The 18,372-nt window shown below is 35.3% G+C and overlaps 1 protein-coding gene across 1 annotated transcript in view; it reads right to left on the bottom strand.

Annotated features, from left to right (window-relative positions):
• Positions 1 to 1,960: 1,960 nt before the first annotated feature.
• The window catches only part of LOC138693089 (acidic amino acid decarboxylase GADL1-like), a 99,888-nt gene continuing 83,476 nt past the window's right edge, over positions 1,961 to 18,372 (bottom strand). The window contains exons 7-10 of the mRNA XM_069816697.1: positions 18,138 to 18,216; positions 12,718 to 12,917; positions 8,555 to 8,699; positions 1,961 to 2,286 (exon numbers count right to left, since the gene is read on the bottom strand). Coding sequence (XP_069672798.1) covers positions 2,104 to 2,286; positions 8,555 to 8,699; positions 12,718 to 12,917; positions 18,138 to 18,216 — 607 coding nt within the window. The 3' untranslated portion in view covers positions 1,961 to 2,103. The remainder of the gene's footprint in view (positions 2,287 to 8,554; positions 8,700 to 12,717; positions 12,918 to 18,137; positions 18,217 to 18,372) is intronic.

Here is an 18,372-nt window from a genome sequence, read left to right as displayed (position 1 = left end):
ACACTTTTCACCATTTGCCTCTAATGCTCTTTCCTCTCGATAGATGGGAGCATAGGCCTACTCAGCCAGTTGTGATACTTCTCAGACAGATGGCTGGTCTGTCGCAGAAGGTGAGAGGATGATATTGTGATATTACTGCATTTATTTCTTCTTATCTCTTACGTAAAATAAGTTGCAACTATATGAACATATTACCAGCATTTAATTATTGTTATGGAGTATTTGAAACTGCTAAATAAGCTATAAAGTTCTTTCAATTAAATTCAAAGAAAACAGAAATTTTGTATTTCACATTTCATGTTTCTTATGAATTTTTTTATTTTACAGCTGTGATGTACATTTGATAGTGACTTAAGATAAAATGTATTTATTAAACCAATTTAATAGTTTTGTTATTAATCTTTAATGTACTTCATTGCAACGTTTTTGTTGTGAATTCAGGGCCTTAGATACACCCAATAAATTAATAAAAAAAAACATACAGTAATGAAATGTACATCAATCCAGATTTAGTCTAGGAAACTGTTTTTCTCCAGTAATATCCTAGCAGCTGTCAGAATCTAATTCCATTTGTGCGTGACAAAGATAACTGAAAAGTGGACAATTGCAACTGAGGAAATTACATTCTAAATAACATTACCAGTAACTGATTAGTTTATTAATTTCAGCCCGAAAATAGCTTAAAGGGACTTCTACGTTAACATATTGAAAAACCCTTTATACCAGTAAATCTACTACCGGTAATATTTCAGTTGCAGATGAAGAGCTATAATTTGATCTAATTTTTACAGCTGTATAATGATCATGTGTCTTTGCATCATGGTCTATGGCATCATGCCGGAACTCGCATTACGAAATTAACACCAGCTTCAGTGCTCATGAAGGGAGCCATTTTTTCATGACATTTAGGCCAGTGTATGGGACTTGTACCCACTCAACATCGTGAAGACTTTTTGGGAGCTAAGATGGGTAGTGAATTCTAGTTCTGTGAACCAGCTATAATTGTTAGAGGGATCATCGTGTTAACCACACAATACCCCCATATTGGTTTGATGATCCACATTTCAACAAATTGTCATTGCGTGAACGTGTGTATATGTATAATACATACATAAAAGGCAGAAGGTCGTGTGCGAAAACAATACGTAAATTTCGAATAAAATTTCCAAACAGAACTGTGCCTTCTGCCGAACCAATCAGAAGACTCGTTAAAGTTTTTAATGAAACAGGCTCAGTAAACATTCGAAAATCAAACAGAAAACGTAGTGTTCTCACAGAAGAAAAATTAGATGAAATTGGTGAAAGATTGGAGGCCATTTTCGGCAACGACTGTGAGCATGGTAAGTCCAAATTATTGAACATTTATTGTTAGTACTGTTATTTATTGTAGAAGTGCCAGAGAAATGGTTACGTGGTCGTCAAAAACCATGCTAGCAGCGGGCCACGAGTAACCCACCATTTTCTCGCATCACGTCATAATAACACAGTCTAGTATTTACAGTCGCGAAGCTCAATACGTAGTAAATATGCAAACATTAGATAGTTGCTCACCACTAGGATCGCTAATATCGCCTCATTACAGGCAATGCAAAATAGTACCGTCACAGTCTATTGTTTCTAGCACCCTCAAAACTCAAGCTTCGTGACTGTATATAGTAGACTGTGATAATAATGTCTCTGTAGTAATGTTATAATTTCAAATCTTAGTAATACAGGATTAAAGAAAATAATGTACTTTGTATTATGTTTTTGAAAATCTTACACAATCATAAAACTAACATTTTAGAACCATGACAGAAAGTCACTTACATGAAAATAATAGGTAAATTACGAGTATGGCTATGTAGACCCTTTTACCGTTCTTCTTATCATGTTTTTTATTGCTTTCAGGTGCTCATTCATTGCGCGTCAAGAAACATGACTTAAAACTGGAGGTTGTATAGGTGAAAGTGATCATCTTCATGCATATTATGAAAATTAACACATCGAAACAAACTGAACAAAATTCAAGCAAGTGTGGGGATGGAAGAAGTTGGTTTTGTTCATTCTTTAATTGCCATTCCATGTATGGTTCAGTCCTTGCCAGCTAAGTGAATGGCTGCACTACATATTGGCACCATGCCTTTCAATTTCTTGCCACACGTGGTCCATGTCTGCATGTGTTGCTGGTGGATGGCATGATGTCACAAAACGGAAGAAGTTGCGGTATCCTTTATGGGGCAGAGGTTGGTAGCTGATCATCAGTGTTCCGGCCAAGATCAAGCTTTCCTTGATTTTGGGTGCTACCTGTACAGAAGGCAAAATACAATAATTTATTATTTTTATGCTCGACCATGCCGAAATGTAGTAATTATACACCTGGTAGTAGCCCTTTAATGCACCTCATTAAAGTACACCTATTCACTATAATTCAGTTGTTCAGCCAATGAGAAATCAACATTATACCATTACAAAACCGCAAGTATCGATTATTCTCGGATATGCAATCGAAAGACAATTAGCGAAAAGTCACGGAGGCTGGAAATCCAATACTGTCGCAGAAGGTTATGTTTTGTTAATATAATATAATTAGCGTTAATTGTAAATAATGTTCAAATAAATTCAATTTACCATCTCGTTTTTCAATTCTAAATCAATTTCCAGGTTATATCAAGCCTAATGTTCATGTTATTCTCTAGATTATATCAAGGTCAATGACATTCGTGCCTCGGAAAAAAAATCAATACTTTCGCGTCTGCGCACATCTCACAATTCAGGTCAGTTCCGCTCCTCACTTACATAACCATAACATGAATACTTATGAATAATTTCAAGTTAGAAATATGGTCGAGCATAAAAATTCGTATGAAACTTGCCTATAATGGTAATGGTAAGGATATTACTGGAGAAATTCGTATGAAACTTGCCTATAATGGTAACAAACATACTCGCGTCTTAATTACTACTATTATAGGCTCGTTGCATAATGTACCGGTACTATTATTAACATATTCTCTTAGGAAAATATTTGGGGCTAAGAGGGATGAAGTTACAGGAGAATGGATAAAGTTACACAACAGAGAACTGCACGCATTGTTTTCTTCACCTGACATAATTAGGAACATTAAATCCAGATGTTTGAGATGAGCAGACCATGTAGTACATATGGGCGAATCCAGAAATGCATATAGAGTGTTAGCTGGGAGACCAGAGGGAAAAAGACCTTTGGGGAGGCGGAGACGTAGATGGGAGGATAATATTAAAATGGATTTGAGGGAGGTGGAATATGATGATAGAGACTAGATTAATCTTGCACAGGATAGGAACCGATGGTGGGCTTATGTGAGGGCGGCAATGAACCTGCGGGTTCCTTAAAACCCATTTATAAGTAAGTATTAACATATTTACATCTAGATAAATAAGTGAGCATAAAACCACTTACACACTCACACGCATACACGCACGTATACACACACACCTCTTAAATTTTACTAAAATTAAGGTAGACAAATATGTTATTATATATATATATATATATATATATATATATATATATATATATATATTTTTATGTAATTAATTGTTTAGTATTTATCAGGGATTTCTGTAAATTCACTACTGATGTAAACTGTATACATGCTTGAAAACAGTTCACACTAACATTTAAATTTATATCAATAATAATAATAATAATAATAATAATAATAGTTATTTACTTACACAAGGCTTTTAGTGAATCCGAAGTTTCATTGTCGCTCTCAAATAAGTCCGCCATCGCTCCCTATCCTGAGCAAGATTATTCCAGTCTCTAGCATCATATCCCACCTCCCTCAAATTCATTTTAATATCCTCCCCTCTATGTCTCGACCTTCCCAAAGGTGTTTTTCCCTCCATCCTCCCAACTAACACACTATATGCATTTCTGGATTCGCTCATACGTGCTACATGCCCTGCCCATCTCAAACGTCCGGATTTAATGTTGCTAATTATGTCAGATGAAGAATACAATGCGTGAAGTTCTGCATTGTGTAACTTTCTCCATTCTCCTGTAACGTCAACCCTCTTAGCTCCAAATAATTTCCTAAGCACCTTATGCTAGAACACTCTTAACCCTTAAATTCACAAAGTATCCTATAGGATACAACAGATTAATAGGCTATATGCCGTAATTTTAATAGAACAATAAAAAAAATTGGTAGGAAAATTAAATTTAACCAAAATTTCACAATACGAGGGGGATCCAGGAAATAACGACCGTTTTGTTGTAATAATTAAAAAAATATATATTTATTTGAAAAAACAAAGTCTATTACATAACTGAAGCTTCCTTTACTTCTCTACATAACCACCACCTACATTTCAACATTTGTCGTATCTGTTCACTAGCTTTAGAATTCCCGTGTTATACTCCTCTGCCGCCAGTTCATTAAGCCAGGTGTTCACTGTCTTCTTCAACTCTTCATCACTTCCAAAACGCGTACCACCCAGAAAGTCTTTCAGCTTAGTGAAAAGGTGAAAATCGCTAGGAGCAAGGTCTGGGATGATCAAGCCCCTACAGTCTCGGCTGCGCGAAACGAGGAAACCGGGGCAAATTGAACGCTGCGCTTGCCGCCATATTGTTGGAGAGCAGACAAATAATAGCAGTGCGTAAATCACGCAATTTAAAATTGTGATGATCTAAAATTGACATATTATGGCCATTTTCGACGTTTAACGTAAAATTAGGACGAAATAAACATATTCAAAGTTTCATTGATATGTGTTAGAACATTAAAGAAAAGAAAATACGTATGCAGCAATTTATAGAAAACATACTGATACAGCCATAAATAGGCCTACACAATACACATTATAGAGTGTATAATTTTACGATAATCAGCAAATTGTTAGGTTTCAGAGAATCTAAAATTATATTAACATACTAACTCTTAGATCACAAGACATAAATATATGCACCTTGATTACACAAGTTCTTGTTATAATCAAATTCCTAAGTGAAATAAATATGCGATAATCAGTATAGACTTGTTAGTTAAGTTTTAGAGAAACAAAAATAAATTATATTACCGGTACTTTTAGACCACAGGACATAGATAATCTGGCAAAATATAATGTGCGAAGGTAGCCAAATTACATTGAATTCATTCTTCAATTAATAAAGGGAATGCTATCGATTATAAAAAGTATCGGTACCTAATACATTGCAAACAATAGGTAACGTGAAGACCTAAAAACTAAACAATCACTTTATGCAAGATAAAAAAAACACATACTTTTTATGTGTGGATTTTTTACATATTGTATTTTTATTTTAAATAAATAAAATAGATATATTATCATTGCTTGCGGAGTGATGGTACATAATTTTTATGCACATATGCAATATCAGTAAGATGCCATTCCTTGCTTTTGTTAATAAAATATATCCGGCAAAATGTAAAAGAGTTATTTATAGGTGAACTCTGAATCATAAATTCACAAAGGAGGCTTAGCTATTATAGCTATTTATTTATTTATTATCTGTATATTTATTTATCCATATATGGATCTTGAATGAAAGTTTATTATCTTGCAGATAAATTCATTTACATAATAAAAACAAAAAGTTATCTTTCCACTAATGTTTTAACATCTGGTGTGTAAGTCTAAATAATTCACTCAGTGGGATTTCTCTACAGTCTGATATACAGTACCTGTACTAACAATTAAGTATTCTTTATTGTCGTAAACTACTGATTGATTTTTAATGATATTGATATTGTAACAACAGAGATAATATTATATCGTACCTTTTGCAAATAGCTTGGAAAATTAAACAGGGATGGTATTATCGCCGCGCTCTCATGGTTAACATTCGGCAGGTCTTTGAAATTTAATTGTATTATTGTTTTCAATTTCTTGTGTCGCGCTCCAATCACTCGCCTCAATTTCAATAATGCAACCAATAAGCTGCTTCAATTATTAAATTACACTTACTTGTCTAATCCACGTAGACTAAACCCGAGGTTGCAATGTCTTGTGCTGAGGACGAACATTAAGGTATGTGATTAAAAATTATTATTAAAGAGTTATTATTAAGAGTTAAGAAAGCCAACGTACTCGTATATGAAATAATAATAATAAAAATAATAATAATAATAATAATAATAATAATAATAGCCATTTAACAATATAACAAACTAGTGCTTATTCTTATCGAGAAAGTAGACGTGACAACGTGACGCTTAGAGTGAAACCTACAGAGCAACAATCGGTCGGCAAAATTATTTTTTTAAACCACACCGCACGTTATTGTATAATGCCGACATGTTAAGCATGAGTCCGCGGCGATAATATATCATCTTTCAAAATTATATTGCCATTACTTTCACACTATTCACTAAAAACACCCGAGACAAAACAAAGGACAAGTATGACAATCGTGTTTACCGCTCTATTTCTACCAGTAGCATGGCGGCGTAAACATGCGCAGACTGGTTTCAATTTTGGACAGCACACCAGCGCTCTGTGTGAGTCTAGTATACTATTATAACGTCTTTGGGGATGATCAAAGATTTCCCAACCGAATTGATCCAGCAATTCTCGAGTTGAAGCAGCAGTGTGCGGGCGGGCGTTGTCGTGAAGAAGCACAACTCCTCTCGAAAACATTCCCTCGCCTCTTGTTTTGGATGGCTCGCCGTAGTTTTCGTAAAGTCTCACAATAACGATTTGCATTGATCGTAGTGCCTTTTGGCATGAAATCCAGTAAAAGAACACCTTTGCTATCCCAAAAGACAGTAGCCATGACTTTTTGTGTTGAGAGAGTCTGTTTGAATTTTCTCGGTTTCTTGGGTGATGAGGGATGATGCCACTGACGTGATTGGCGCTTGGTCTCTGGGGTGTTGTGAGACACCCAGGTCTCATCACCAGTCACAATTTGATCAAGAAAGGCGTCTCCATCTGTGTGATATCGCATCAAGAATGTCAATGCTGAGGCCATTCTCTGAGTTTTGTGTTGGTTACTCAGTTGCCGTGGAACCCATCGTGCACAGATTTTGTGGTAGCAAGATGTTGCGACACAATTTCACCAAGCAAAGAAGAGAAATGTCAGGAAAGGCAATATGCAATTCGTAGAGCGATGTGTGCCTGTCTTGCAAGATTCTGTCGTTCACTTTAGTCTTCAGGTCTTCTGTGATGAGTGATGGGCGTCCGGGTCGAGTTTCATCGTGGACATTTGTTCGCCCATTGTTGAACATTTCGCACCATTTTCTCACATTTCTTTCATTCATTACAGTATCACCATACACTTTTTTCAATTGCCGGTAAATTTCTGCAGGTTTCAAATGTCGGGCATTCAAAAATCGAATCACACTCCTCACCTCACAGTCGGCGTGATTATCAATCACGTGTTCATTTTGAAGTAACACAAAATGCACAATGGCGACTTGTTGCAACCAGTACTCACAACATTATGAGAACACATGTTAAGGAAGCCAGTTGACCTTCAAACAAGGAAGCTGCTGCGCGGCGGGTATGCGCGAACGGTCGTTATTTCCTGGATCCCCCTCGTACTATAATATTGTACAACATATAAAATATGGACATTGCGATTGTGTGTTTTCTGTACAGTCTGACATGGCTTAATAAACTAGTGTGAGAAATGAAGTTTTGCCAATTTAAGGGTTAACCTATTTTCGTCTTTCAAAGTGAAAGTCCAAGTTTCACAACCATACAGAACAACCGGTAATATAACTGTTTTATAAATACTAACTTTCAGTTTTTTTGAAAGCAGACTGGATGACAAAAGCTTCTCAACCGAATAATAACAGGCATTTCTAATATTTATTCTGCGTTTAATTTCCTCTCGAGTGTCATTCGTTATTGTTGCTCCAAAGTACTGGTACTTAAATTTTTCCACCTTTTCAAAGGATAAATTTCCAATGTTTATATTTCCATTTAGTGCTATGTGCTGGTTACGAGACATAATCATATACTTGTTTTTTCGGAGTTTACTTCCAAACCTATCTCATTACTTGCTTCAAATAAAATTCCCGTGTTTTCCTTAATAGTTTGTAGATTTTCTCCTAACATATTCACGTCATCGGCATAAACAAGCAACTGATGTAACCCAATCAATTCCAAACCCTCTCCGTTTCCTCTGGACTTTCCTAATAGCATATTCTAGGCCTAGAGCAAAGTTAAAATGTAAAGGTGATAGTGCATCTTCTTGCTTTAGCCCACAGTGAATTGAAAAAGCGTCAGATAGAAACTGTCCTATATTATGGACTCTGCTGTACATTCCATTGATACACATTTCAATTAATCGAATTAATTTCTTGGGAATACCAAATTCAATAAGAATATTATATAAAACTTCTCTCTTAACCGAGTCATTATGCCTTTATCAATAATAATAACAATAACAATAATAATAATAATAATAATAATAATAATAATAATAATAATAATAATAATAATAATACATTATCTTCTATGTCATGCCTCGAATTTGTCACTGAGGGAGGCAAAGAAACGAACTCTGTTAGCAGCTCCTCAGTTGCTTTCAACTGCTACTATCTTCCAACAAGATACTTACTGCGTGTATCTTGTCCCACCATTCTTCATTTTCTTCCTGGTCCCGGAGGCTCGGCGGAATGAACCAGAAGCAGATGTTGGTGCATTCAAACTCCTCTTGCACCAATCTGAACCCCGGTCGAGTCTGTATCCTCTCCTTGAAGTATCTGTGGTAGCCAAACAAGATACCGATATTTTAGTTATCTTTGTAAACTACAGAGGCTATTAAAAGTCTGTAAACTGGTAAGACGCAAATCTCACAGGATCTGCTGGTCATTTCTATGAAGAACTGTCAAATGACTGAGCTTTGAATTGTTGTTATTTATTTATATATTTATCCACCCATCCATCCATTCATACATCCATTTGCTTATTAATTTATTTATTGACTTTGCCTTGTTTATTTATTTACTAATTTACTTATTTAATTATCTATTTCTTATTTACTTATTTATTTATTTATTTATTTATTTATTTATTTATTTATTTATTTATTTATTTTCTTATTCATCCATCCATCCACCTGCTTTATTTATTTATTTATTTATTTATTTACCGGTATTCCATTAATTAATTAATTAATTAATTAATTAATTAATTAATTAATTCATTCATTCATTCACTTCTTTATTCATTTATTTATTAACTTAACCGTATTTATTTATTCATTAATTTACTTATTTCATTATTTATTTCTCATTTATTTGTTTATTTACCGGTATTCATTCATTCATTCATTGAATCATTCATTCACTCACCTCTTTATTCATTTATTTATTAACTTAACCGTATTTATTATTCATTAATTTATTTATTTTATTATTTATTTCTCATTTACTTATTTATTTATCGGTATTCATTCATTCATTCATTCATTCATTCATTCACTTCTTTATTCATTTATTTATTAGCTTAACCGTATTTATTTATTCATTAATTTACTTATTTCATTATTTATTTCTCATTTACTTATTTATTTACCGGTATTCATTCATTCATTCATTCATTCATTCATTCATTCATTCATTCATTCATTCATTCATTCAATCATTCAGTTTCATTCGTTCATTCACTTGTTTATTAATTTACTTATTTATTTGTTTATTTATTTATTTACCGGTATTCATTCATTCATTCATTCATTCATTCATTCATTCATTCATTCATTCATTCACTTCTTTATTTATTTATTTATTTATTTATTTATTTGTTTATTTATTTATTTACCGGTATTCATTCATCCATTCATTCATTCATTCATTCATTCATTCATTTCTTTATTAATTTATTTATTAACTTAACCGTATTTATTTATTCATTAATTTACTTATTTCATTATTTATTTCTCATTTATTTATTTACCGGTATTCATGATCTTATTCATTAATTCGTTCGTTCATTCATTCATTCATTCGTTTACTTATTTATCTGAATCCGTGAATTGTAAATCAATCACTGGAAATTTATTGGGTGAAACGAGTGTTGAGTGACTTCCACCGAATTTGGTTGTTGTTTAGTCAACTGTCCTAAGTCGGAATCTCATCAGTGACACCAATAAGGCATCACTCATGAGACAAGCCATGAGATAATTGGGGTAGAATAGCCAGTTCCTTTCCCCTGAAAGATTCCAACCTGCGACTCGTTGCACTATGTTCTGCACTATTAATGTGTTAATCGCGATTCCAACTGTGACTTCTAAACTACAAAAACCTACCACAAAAGTCGGGGAAATAATTGACCTATTATGAAGCTGCATACTTTTGCAAAGTCTATATATACAGTCACGAAGCTCAATACGTAGTAAATATGCATGCATAGATAGTTGTTAACCACTAGGATCGCTACGATCGCCTCATCACAGACAATGCGAAATAGTACATACACAGTCTATTGTTCCTAGTGCCTTCATAAACTCGAGCTTCGTGTAGACTGTGCTATTTGCCCAACAAATAAAGGTAATCTCCATCCTCCCACACAAGTAACGGCAGCTTCTTTCACTCCTGCATATGTAAGCAATTCTGCGGAGGAAGAAATGGAGACTCATGACTAGGGCTAGGATTTTGATGAAATTGCATCTTTTTTCTAGTAAGCCAGAAACATAGTTGCTTGAAATGTTGTTATTGGTTAGCTGAATTGAAGTTCCCAACTGCAGTGCAAAGACGATTTAGGCAGGAAAATGGTGCAAATGCTTCGGAGCGTCATATCATTGTGAAAAGGTATAATCAGCTGTTGGAAACAGGCTCTGTGTTACGGAAGAAGGGAAGCGGCAAAAAAGCAGTGTCCGCAGCTAAAGTTGAGATATTAGGCAAGCATTTCAGCGCAGCCCAAGGAAATCAATTCGACGGACCATTTCAGGAAGTCGACTGTTCACAACATTGTCCATAAAAGATTGCGACTTAAAGCATACAAAATCCAACTTGTGCAAAAGCTGCAGCTTGTGCTTTCGCCACATCTGTAATGCTGCGGAACACATGGATGGAGATAAAATACCGTCTTAATATTGCCACCAAAGGCGCACATGTGGAGATCTATAGAAACTTGGTGAGTTTTTCTAACATAAAATGTAAGTCCGGTTATTCTGTTACTATTAACCCAGATCACATATAAATTGCTCATTCCTATGTTAAAATCTGTTGCACCTTGAAGAGAACAACCGCCAGGATCGCCACCTGTCCGCCGTAAACGAACACGAGATGGCAGTACAGTAGCTAATGCAATTCAAATGGGAGTTATGACGTGACTCCATATGTAACAACTAGATGGCGGTATAGTAAACCTGACAAAAGTTGTTACCGTGAAAGCATATAACGCAGAGCAATCTGGGTATATATGATCTAGGCCAGTGTTTCTCAAACTTCTGTGAAGTGGGGACCACTTTTCTTGAGTCAGAACAGTTACGCAGACCACCTTACTCTTATTCCCATCGAAATCAAATTTATCATTTGTGTAGTATACTTTAATATCAATATACTTATATTTTAAAATAGAATTAATTAAAATTAATTAAATTAAATTAATTTTATATTAGTATTAACTAATTAAGCTAATGTTAATAGAAGAAAATTCATTTTTGTTTCTTTAATAATTCAAGGTTATTAGAGTTTAGATAATCTTTAACTTATTAACTAAAACAAAATAACTAAATATTGTTACTAACATTAATGAGGTGGATGAGCCTGCCGATTCTTGCACAGTTGTTCTATATTTGGACATATACTGGTAAGCTTAAGTCGGAGTTCGTCACATACATCGAGTCGATTTCGGTAGCCTACTTTGTTTTTATTAGAGTTAGTGATGAAAACCCTTTCTCACACAGATACGTAAAAACAAACTGAATTATAATCTCTAAAACACCATTGTACAGTTCACTGTATTCTCTTTTCACTTGTGATGCGGTCCAGAAATTAACCATACCTTCCGCTTGGAATTTCATTTTAAGTCCGGTCTCATTCGAGAGTTCAATTAACTGTTCTCTTTCACTCAATAAAGTTTGTTAGTTTCAATATCGCAATGAAAGTGATCACGAACCCATGAAAATTCGTCATATTTACTTGGAAAATAAGTTTCAAATTGTGACCTCAGAGTTGTATTATTGGTGTCGACGTACAGTACGTGACCATTTCAATGTGCAGATTGGGTGTCGGCAAAACTATTAAGAAAATCATAAATACATGGAAAGGTTCGGTCCTCTTATGAATTTGGGTGGTCCCGGGCTAGGTTACAGGGGCGGCGCCAGATGTGCAGGGAAAAGATGGCGAGAAACACCACGTTCATAGTGCTTTAAATCCCTCGTTTGTTGTTGAGAGTAGACGGATAGAGTAATAAATTTCATAAAATGTCAGTACTGGGAGAAAAAGTGAAAGGTGATTGCCATGTGTCATTTCTAAACTCAGAGATTTTCAGCTATAGAGTGATACGCAATTCGTTTGAATTTTAATTTTTCTTCTGCCTTTTTTGGAGGACCACAAAGGCAGACCTCGAGGATCACAGTTGGTCCGCGGACCATAGTTTGAGAAACGCTGATCTAGGGTATTAGGCTATCTAGGCTATTAGTTTAGTTCAGGTTTCTTTGTGGTAGTGATTCTATGGGACACACTGTATATAACTTAATATATAATACATGTATACAAATAGACAATAGTCAGAGAGGGGGTGGAAGAAATTGTGAAATTTTAGAGCAATTACTTGGAAGCGTCCATTGCGTTGTTGATAAGAGCCTCAAATCCGTCGTCGCCGCGTGCTTTCCACATCAGCCAGAGCTTGAATGCATCCACCTTGCGTCCGCACTGTACACTCATGTCTCCAGTGTCGTACGATACATCGTAGAACTTGTCCTGCTGAAAGAGGTAGGACGCTGATGCCGAGTTGCAGTGCTGCATCAGACCCTGAAGGCACAGAATTCACACAAAAACATACAGTAGTTATAACTTATAACTGTATCCTTCGCTGTGACTCAAGTAACGGTATTTAATCGATGTTTATCAAGTATAAATTCTATGTATAGCATGCAAACAATAGTGATTGCATACAGGGAAAAGTTAACAACACTACGTTGTTCAGTTATTACTTATTAGTGACGGCCGTGTAGCTCTATTAGTAGAGCAACTTACTACGAACAGGAAGGTCCTGGGTTCAATTCCGGGTGGAGACGGGATTTTTCTCGTTGCCAAAATTTACAGATCAGTCACGAGCATGAAGGACATGAGGATGATCCTACAGTTTAATTTTGTGCCTCTGAGGACAGAAAACATTTTAATTACAGATTTTGATTTTCAATGGATCCCGACGTATTAATTTTCTTCAAACTTCCACTTTCTGTCGTGGGTCGTCGTCATTGCACATCTCAGACCTTATAAATACTTTCCGAGGAACCCTCCAAATATCTTACAGCAAACGGTTTTTTTCTAGCAGTGAAGTTATGGACAGGGGAAGGTGCGGAGGGCAGGGTATGGCTTAACTTTAACCGCGTTTGAGGATGTGACCGTATATCCTAATACTATGACCCTTCTTTCTAGGTCAGAGACTACAATAAGAATTTTCAAGTATCCTTGCAGCCTCCTTAAATGCAGTTTATTGGTCATTTTAAAAGAACAGAGTAAACGAAATAAATAATTTAAAATTATATAATATAAAAAATAAAATTAATAAAAACCAAAATTACCTATATAAAAATAAATAAAATAAGCTATAATAAAACAAGAATTAACAGAACTTTCAGATGACAGGACTGCCGAAAGAATATCTGAAGTTGTATTTGATCATTTAGAAAAATTTAACTGTAGCAAGAAATTAATTGCGTATGCTCTATTATCATTATTATTATTATTATTATTATTATTATTATTATTATTATTATTATTATTATTAGTTTCTGTCTTTGTCATGTTATCAATCTCATATCCTAGGCCTACATACAAAAAATCTCACGAGTCGCCACTGGTCACGAGAACCTCTCAGCCTCTTGTCAAATTTGGTTTTTCCTGGGGATAAAAGGCTGTCTGCGCGTGGTGCCAACTCGTGACCTCATTCTACACTCACCTAGCGTCTAAGAGACAAATTTTTAGCTTATTATTTAGTGTATGAAAATCGAGTACTGATGATCGAGGTTCTTAAAAAAAAACCGGCTGCCATATGCTAAGTCCCCTTCGGAAGATTTCGGTTGATTCCGTGATAGCTTAGGTTTACACGTAAACGAATTCCTTATGCACAACTCCGCTCTGTTTTTTCTTTGTTTTGTTATTGTCGCTTTTTCTGTCTGTTTATAGATGAAGTGTTTTAAGTAGGGCTCGGAAGTTGATGACCTAAAAATTAGAGAAAAGTGACCTATAAAATTACCGTAAATTTATGAAAATATCACATTAAAATTAAAAAATACCGAGATTTTAATAATGATAATAATAATAATAATAATAATAATAATAATAATAATAATAATGATTGAGGTTCTGGCTGATATGATCTATTAATAGGCAGTACATCTCACTTGATGATATATGTCAAACAATTATTGTTTGTATACATCTGAAGTCTGATTAGTGGAATATGCAGCTAATCGGGGATGCATGCATTGGAGGGGGGAAGGAACTGGCCATCCTATCCCATTATCTCCTGGCCTAGATGCCTCATGAGTGATGCCTTTATTTCTGTTACTCATGGGATTCAAACCTGTCTTCGGACAGTTGACTAAACAACAACAATAATTATAGATACCCCTTGATAGAGATTTCAGTGCATACAAGCCATTTATTTGTAGTTACACTTCTCTGTCGACTGGCAGAGAGACAAGTGGTAAGTTCATTGCTTCAAACGCCACCTAGTATGCAACTAAGGTATTACTAGGACTCGAGAAAGGAGAAATTTGGTCCAAAGGCTTTAATTTAGGCTTGGAGGTCTTTAATATGCCGGAATACTTCGACACGGGACACACGACTTAAACTTTCTCACGTAGAACTTGCGGTCCTGATTTTTGTGTCCTGAAAAGTCCATCGACCACAGTCAGGTTTGAACTCACAACACCTAGACCACTGGGGGCGACAAATTAAATGCACTTTTATAGATGTTATTACCACAGTCTGGTACAGACGTCTCAATAGGGCCTTCTCGGAGCACTTCCTCCTCTCTCTCTCTTTTTTTAATGTAAGAGTGGAACAAGATGCGGGAGCAGTTCGTGTATCTCCGGATGACGTCATTGACCGCGACGTTTGAATAGACATCTGTAACCGCTACGATTTTGTCTCCATCTCCGAGGAAAGAATGTCCTTATTACCGCAAATGTATGAACAAATAAAAGCTTTCATAGGGAAAGCGAAATTGTGGGAGTTGCAAGTTTCAGTGGATAACTGTTACCACTTTATTAATCTAAAATTGTTACCTAATTTGAATCAAGACCAGTGTAACAAATACAGGGACATCATTTTATTTTTACTTCAATTTTTATTGTACCTGAGTTTTTAAATGTACTTCACTCCCACCCCTTCTACTAAAGAAGTTCCAACTCCACACAGAACCAAGACCGCAGATAGTAAGCAGTACTGAGTTACTGAGTATAGTACGTTCCAGAAATATGTTCGCGTTTTCCAGTGACGAAAGAGCTTTCAATATTGAATCATATTTTCGCACAGGTACTGTCCGTTTGCCTACGTCGCATCCCGATTTCCCCCACCTGCTTCTGCTCGCCCCTCTGTAATAGCTGGGCTGTCTTAGCTCTTTTCTGAAAACATTAATTTCTCTTAGGAATAGGAAGTTTACGTAATATTATACAGCTGTTTAATTTAACTTAAATAAAAGGGCCTCGTAAAGTAATTAACTGTCACGTGATTTCCTCCCTTTCTACAATCCTGCGGCATAACCACTTGGACGGACAGTAGATAGCATGTCTGAGTAATTCTATATTTTCGGGTCGGGCAGAAGTGAAGATTGAATTTACAGTACGTAGAGTAGGTACAGAATTATTTCAACATGAGTTACTCGTACGAAGGACGAAACTGGCAATTGGAATTAGATGCAATAGTCTATAGTGCGATAATATGCACAAAAGAACTGAAGCCTGTATCGAAATGAACGGCCGCCATTTTCAAAATTGTGTTTAAATATTCATATTATGATTATTTTTCAATTTAACTTCTTTCTCTATATTGTACGCTAATGTGCTGTAGACAGTATAATATACACTGCATAATGAATACGTTCGCATGGATAACTCACTTCGTGAGTAAAAACACTTATTCTTAATACAGTACTGTACTTTGATTAAAGAAAAACCTAATGAAAATTATCAAACTCAAAATCGCGATATTTCCTAGTTTACGTAAATGGATGAACTACTTTTCTTCCTTCCTATACCTAGTAGAGTGATTTGTGTTTTACGCCAGTATCATCGAACTCCAGTCTTGGAGGGGGGAGCAAGCGGTGTTTCCGGTTCTCTAAGGTTAATATTAAAAATGTTAGTAAAAATAAAATGATGTCCCTATATAATGAAGTACTGAAGGACTTCAGAAAAGAATTTGAGAGGACACGTATCTTAACAATCAACAAGTTTAATTGTAATTTAATTATTATTTAATAGAGTTTTATTTTATTAAATATAGTATGAACTTAAAAAAAGAGAGATACCAAAAACCATTTACTAGAAATGAAGTATTATTTTTAGTCAACTGTCCGAAGACAGGTCTGAACCTCACATTTGATATCAACAAGGCACCACTTATGAGGCAACTAGGCCAGGAGATAATGGGATAAGGTAGCCAGTTCCTTGTGCTTAAATAATTACGTAACATGTATGGTTCTTCATGCTTCAGATGTCTTCTTTTTACTCATAATATATAATTAGAAAATACATTTATTATTATTATTATTATTATTATTATTATTATTATTATCATTATTATTATATTACTGCAAACGACTTAAGAAATTTTATTCCTTCCGAAAACAACAGTCTATTTTGACAGTACAACTCAAAAGTGCAGCTTTGTGGAATTTCTCCCGCGACAGTTACAACTTAGCTCACTCATGGTTGTAACATAAATCAACGATCGGTTATCTTCGGGTATTGCGCTTATCTCTTCAGCTGACTACTCTATACTGTTTTCGCTGTAAGAAAAATCCTAATGTAAACATAAGCACGTTGCTGTCATACCCGTGATTGGCTCCCAGTCGAAACACTCACATGGCGCATGAAAATATAGTTCGTATTTGGAAACCACAATCTTGCATTATTTGAAAATAAAAAATTGAATTCTAGTTGTTAAATACGATGAAACATTTAATTTCACTCATATGTAAAACGCTATGTAAAAGAAAAGTTACTTTTATATTTTGTTATGTACTATGAACGCGGATGAATACCAACAGTAATACCGAGACAGTCTGTTCTTGTAACAAGCTGGCGTTACTTGAGCTCGTAGTTGTTCATGTAAGAACGTGGTACTCAAGTATGGCTTCTGCATCCTCAACTGTCCTTTGTGAAGACATAAGAGTTAAAAATAATTTAATTACAGTAATTATAAAGTAAATGTTTTCTAAGCAAATGAATGCATAATAGTGAGGTTAGGCCTACTTGACGAGTAACGGGAAATGTTTAACATGAAACAGAATGTACAACAGTAGGCGGGAACACGTACTGAGAATCTATGGCGCCAAACAGCGGCCAATGAAGCCTCACTTCAGTCACGTGGTGTTGTTTACATTAGGATTTTTCTTACAGCGAAAAGATTATATCTACATTTGCTCTGCGTAACAACTTTTATGCGTTGGCCTTGAGACGTCTGGTCTAGTATATACAGTCACGAAGCTTAAGTTGTGAGGGTGCTACGAACAATAGACTGTTCCGGTACTATTTCGCATTGTCCGTAATGAGGCGACATTAGAGATCCTAGTGGTTAGCAACTATCTATGGATGCATATTTACTACGTATTGAGTTTCGTGACTGTATATACTAGACTGTGTTATTGCTACAGAGACTATAGCAAGTAAAATAATATCACTGTAGGCTATTTCAATTAAATAACATATTTGTACAGTTTTTTCCCAAATAAATTGTTATTTTCGATATTTCATATGTCCTGTTTTTTATGATAAAGGCATGCACTGATTACGAAATTACCTTCTCTCTGGTGAGGAACAGTGAGCATTGCAGAGGAGCTCCCAGCATCTTGTGGGGATTCCACGCCACAGAATTCACCCTGCAACAGTACATAACAGTCAGTAAACCCATGTGCTGTTGGTCCACTGATGTTTTATCCAGTGGGAATGGATAGTATCTGCACAGGTTGGGGCCAGTGAAGCGTATCTGCACACGACACTTAACAAGAAGCCAAGCACGTTATTTGAGGAACAGG

This window comes from Periplaneta americana, chromosome 2 (genome assembly GCF_040183065.1).
Source record: "Periplaneta americana isolate PAMFEO1 chromosome 2, P.americana_PAMFEO1_priV1, whole genome shotgun sequence".
In the NCBI taxonomy this organism is placed as follows: Eukaryota; Metazoa; Arthropoda; class Insecta; order Blattodea; family Blattidae; genus Periplaneta; species Periplaneta americana.
The sequence above is the reverse complement of the archived record's forward strand: the minus strand, read 5'-3'. Positions and strand labels throughout refer to the sequence as shown.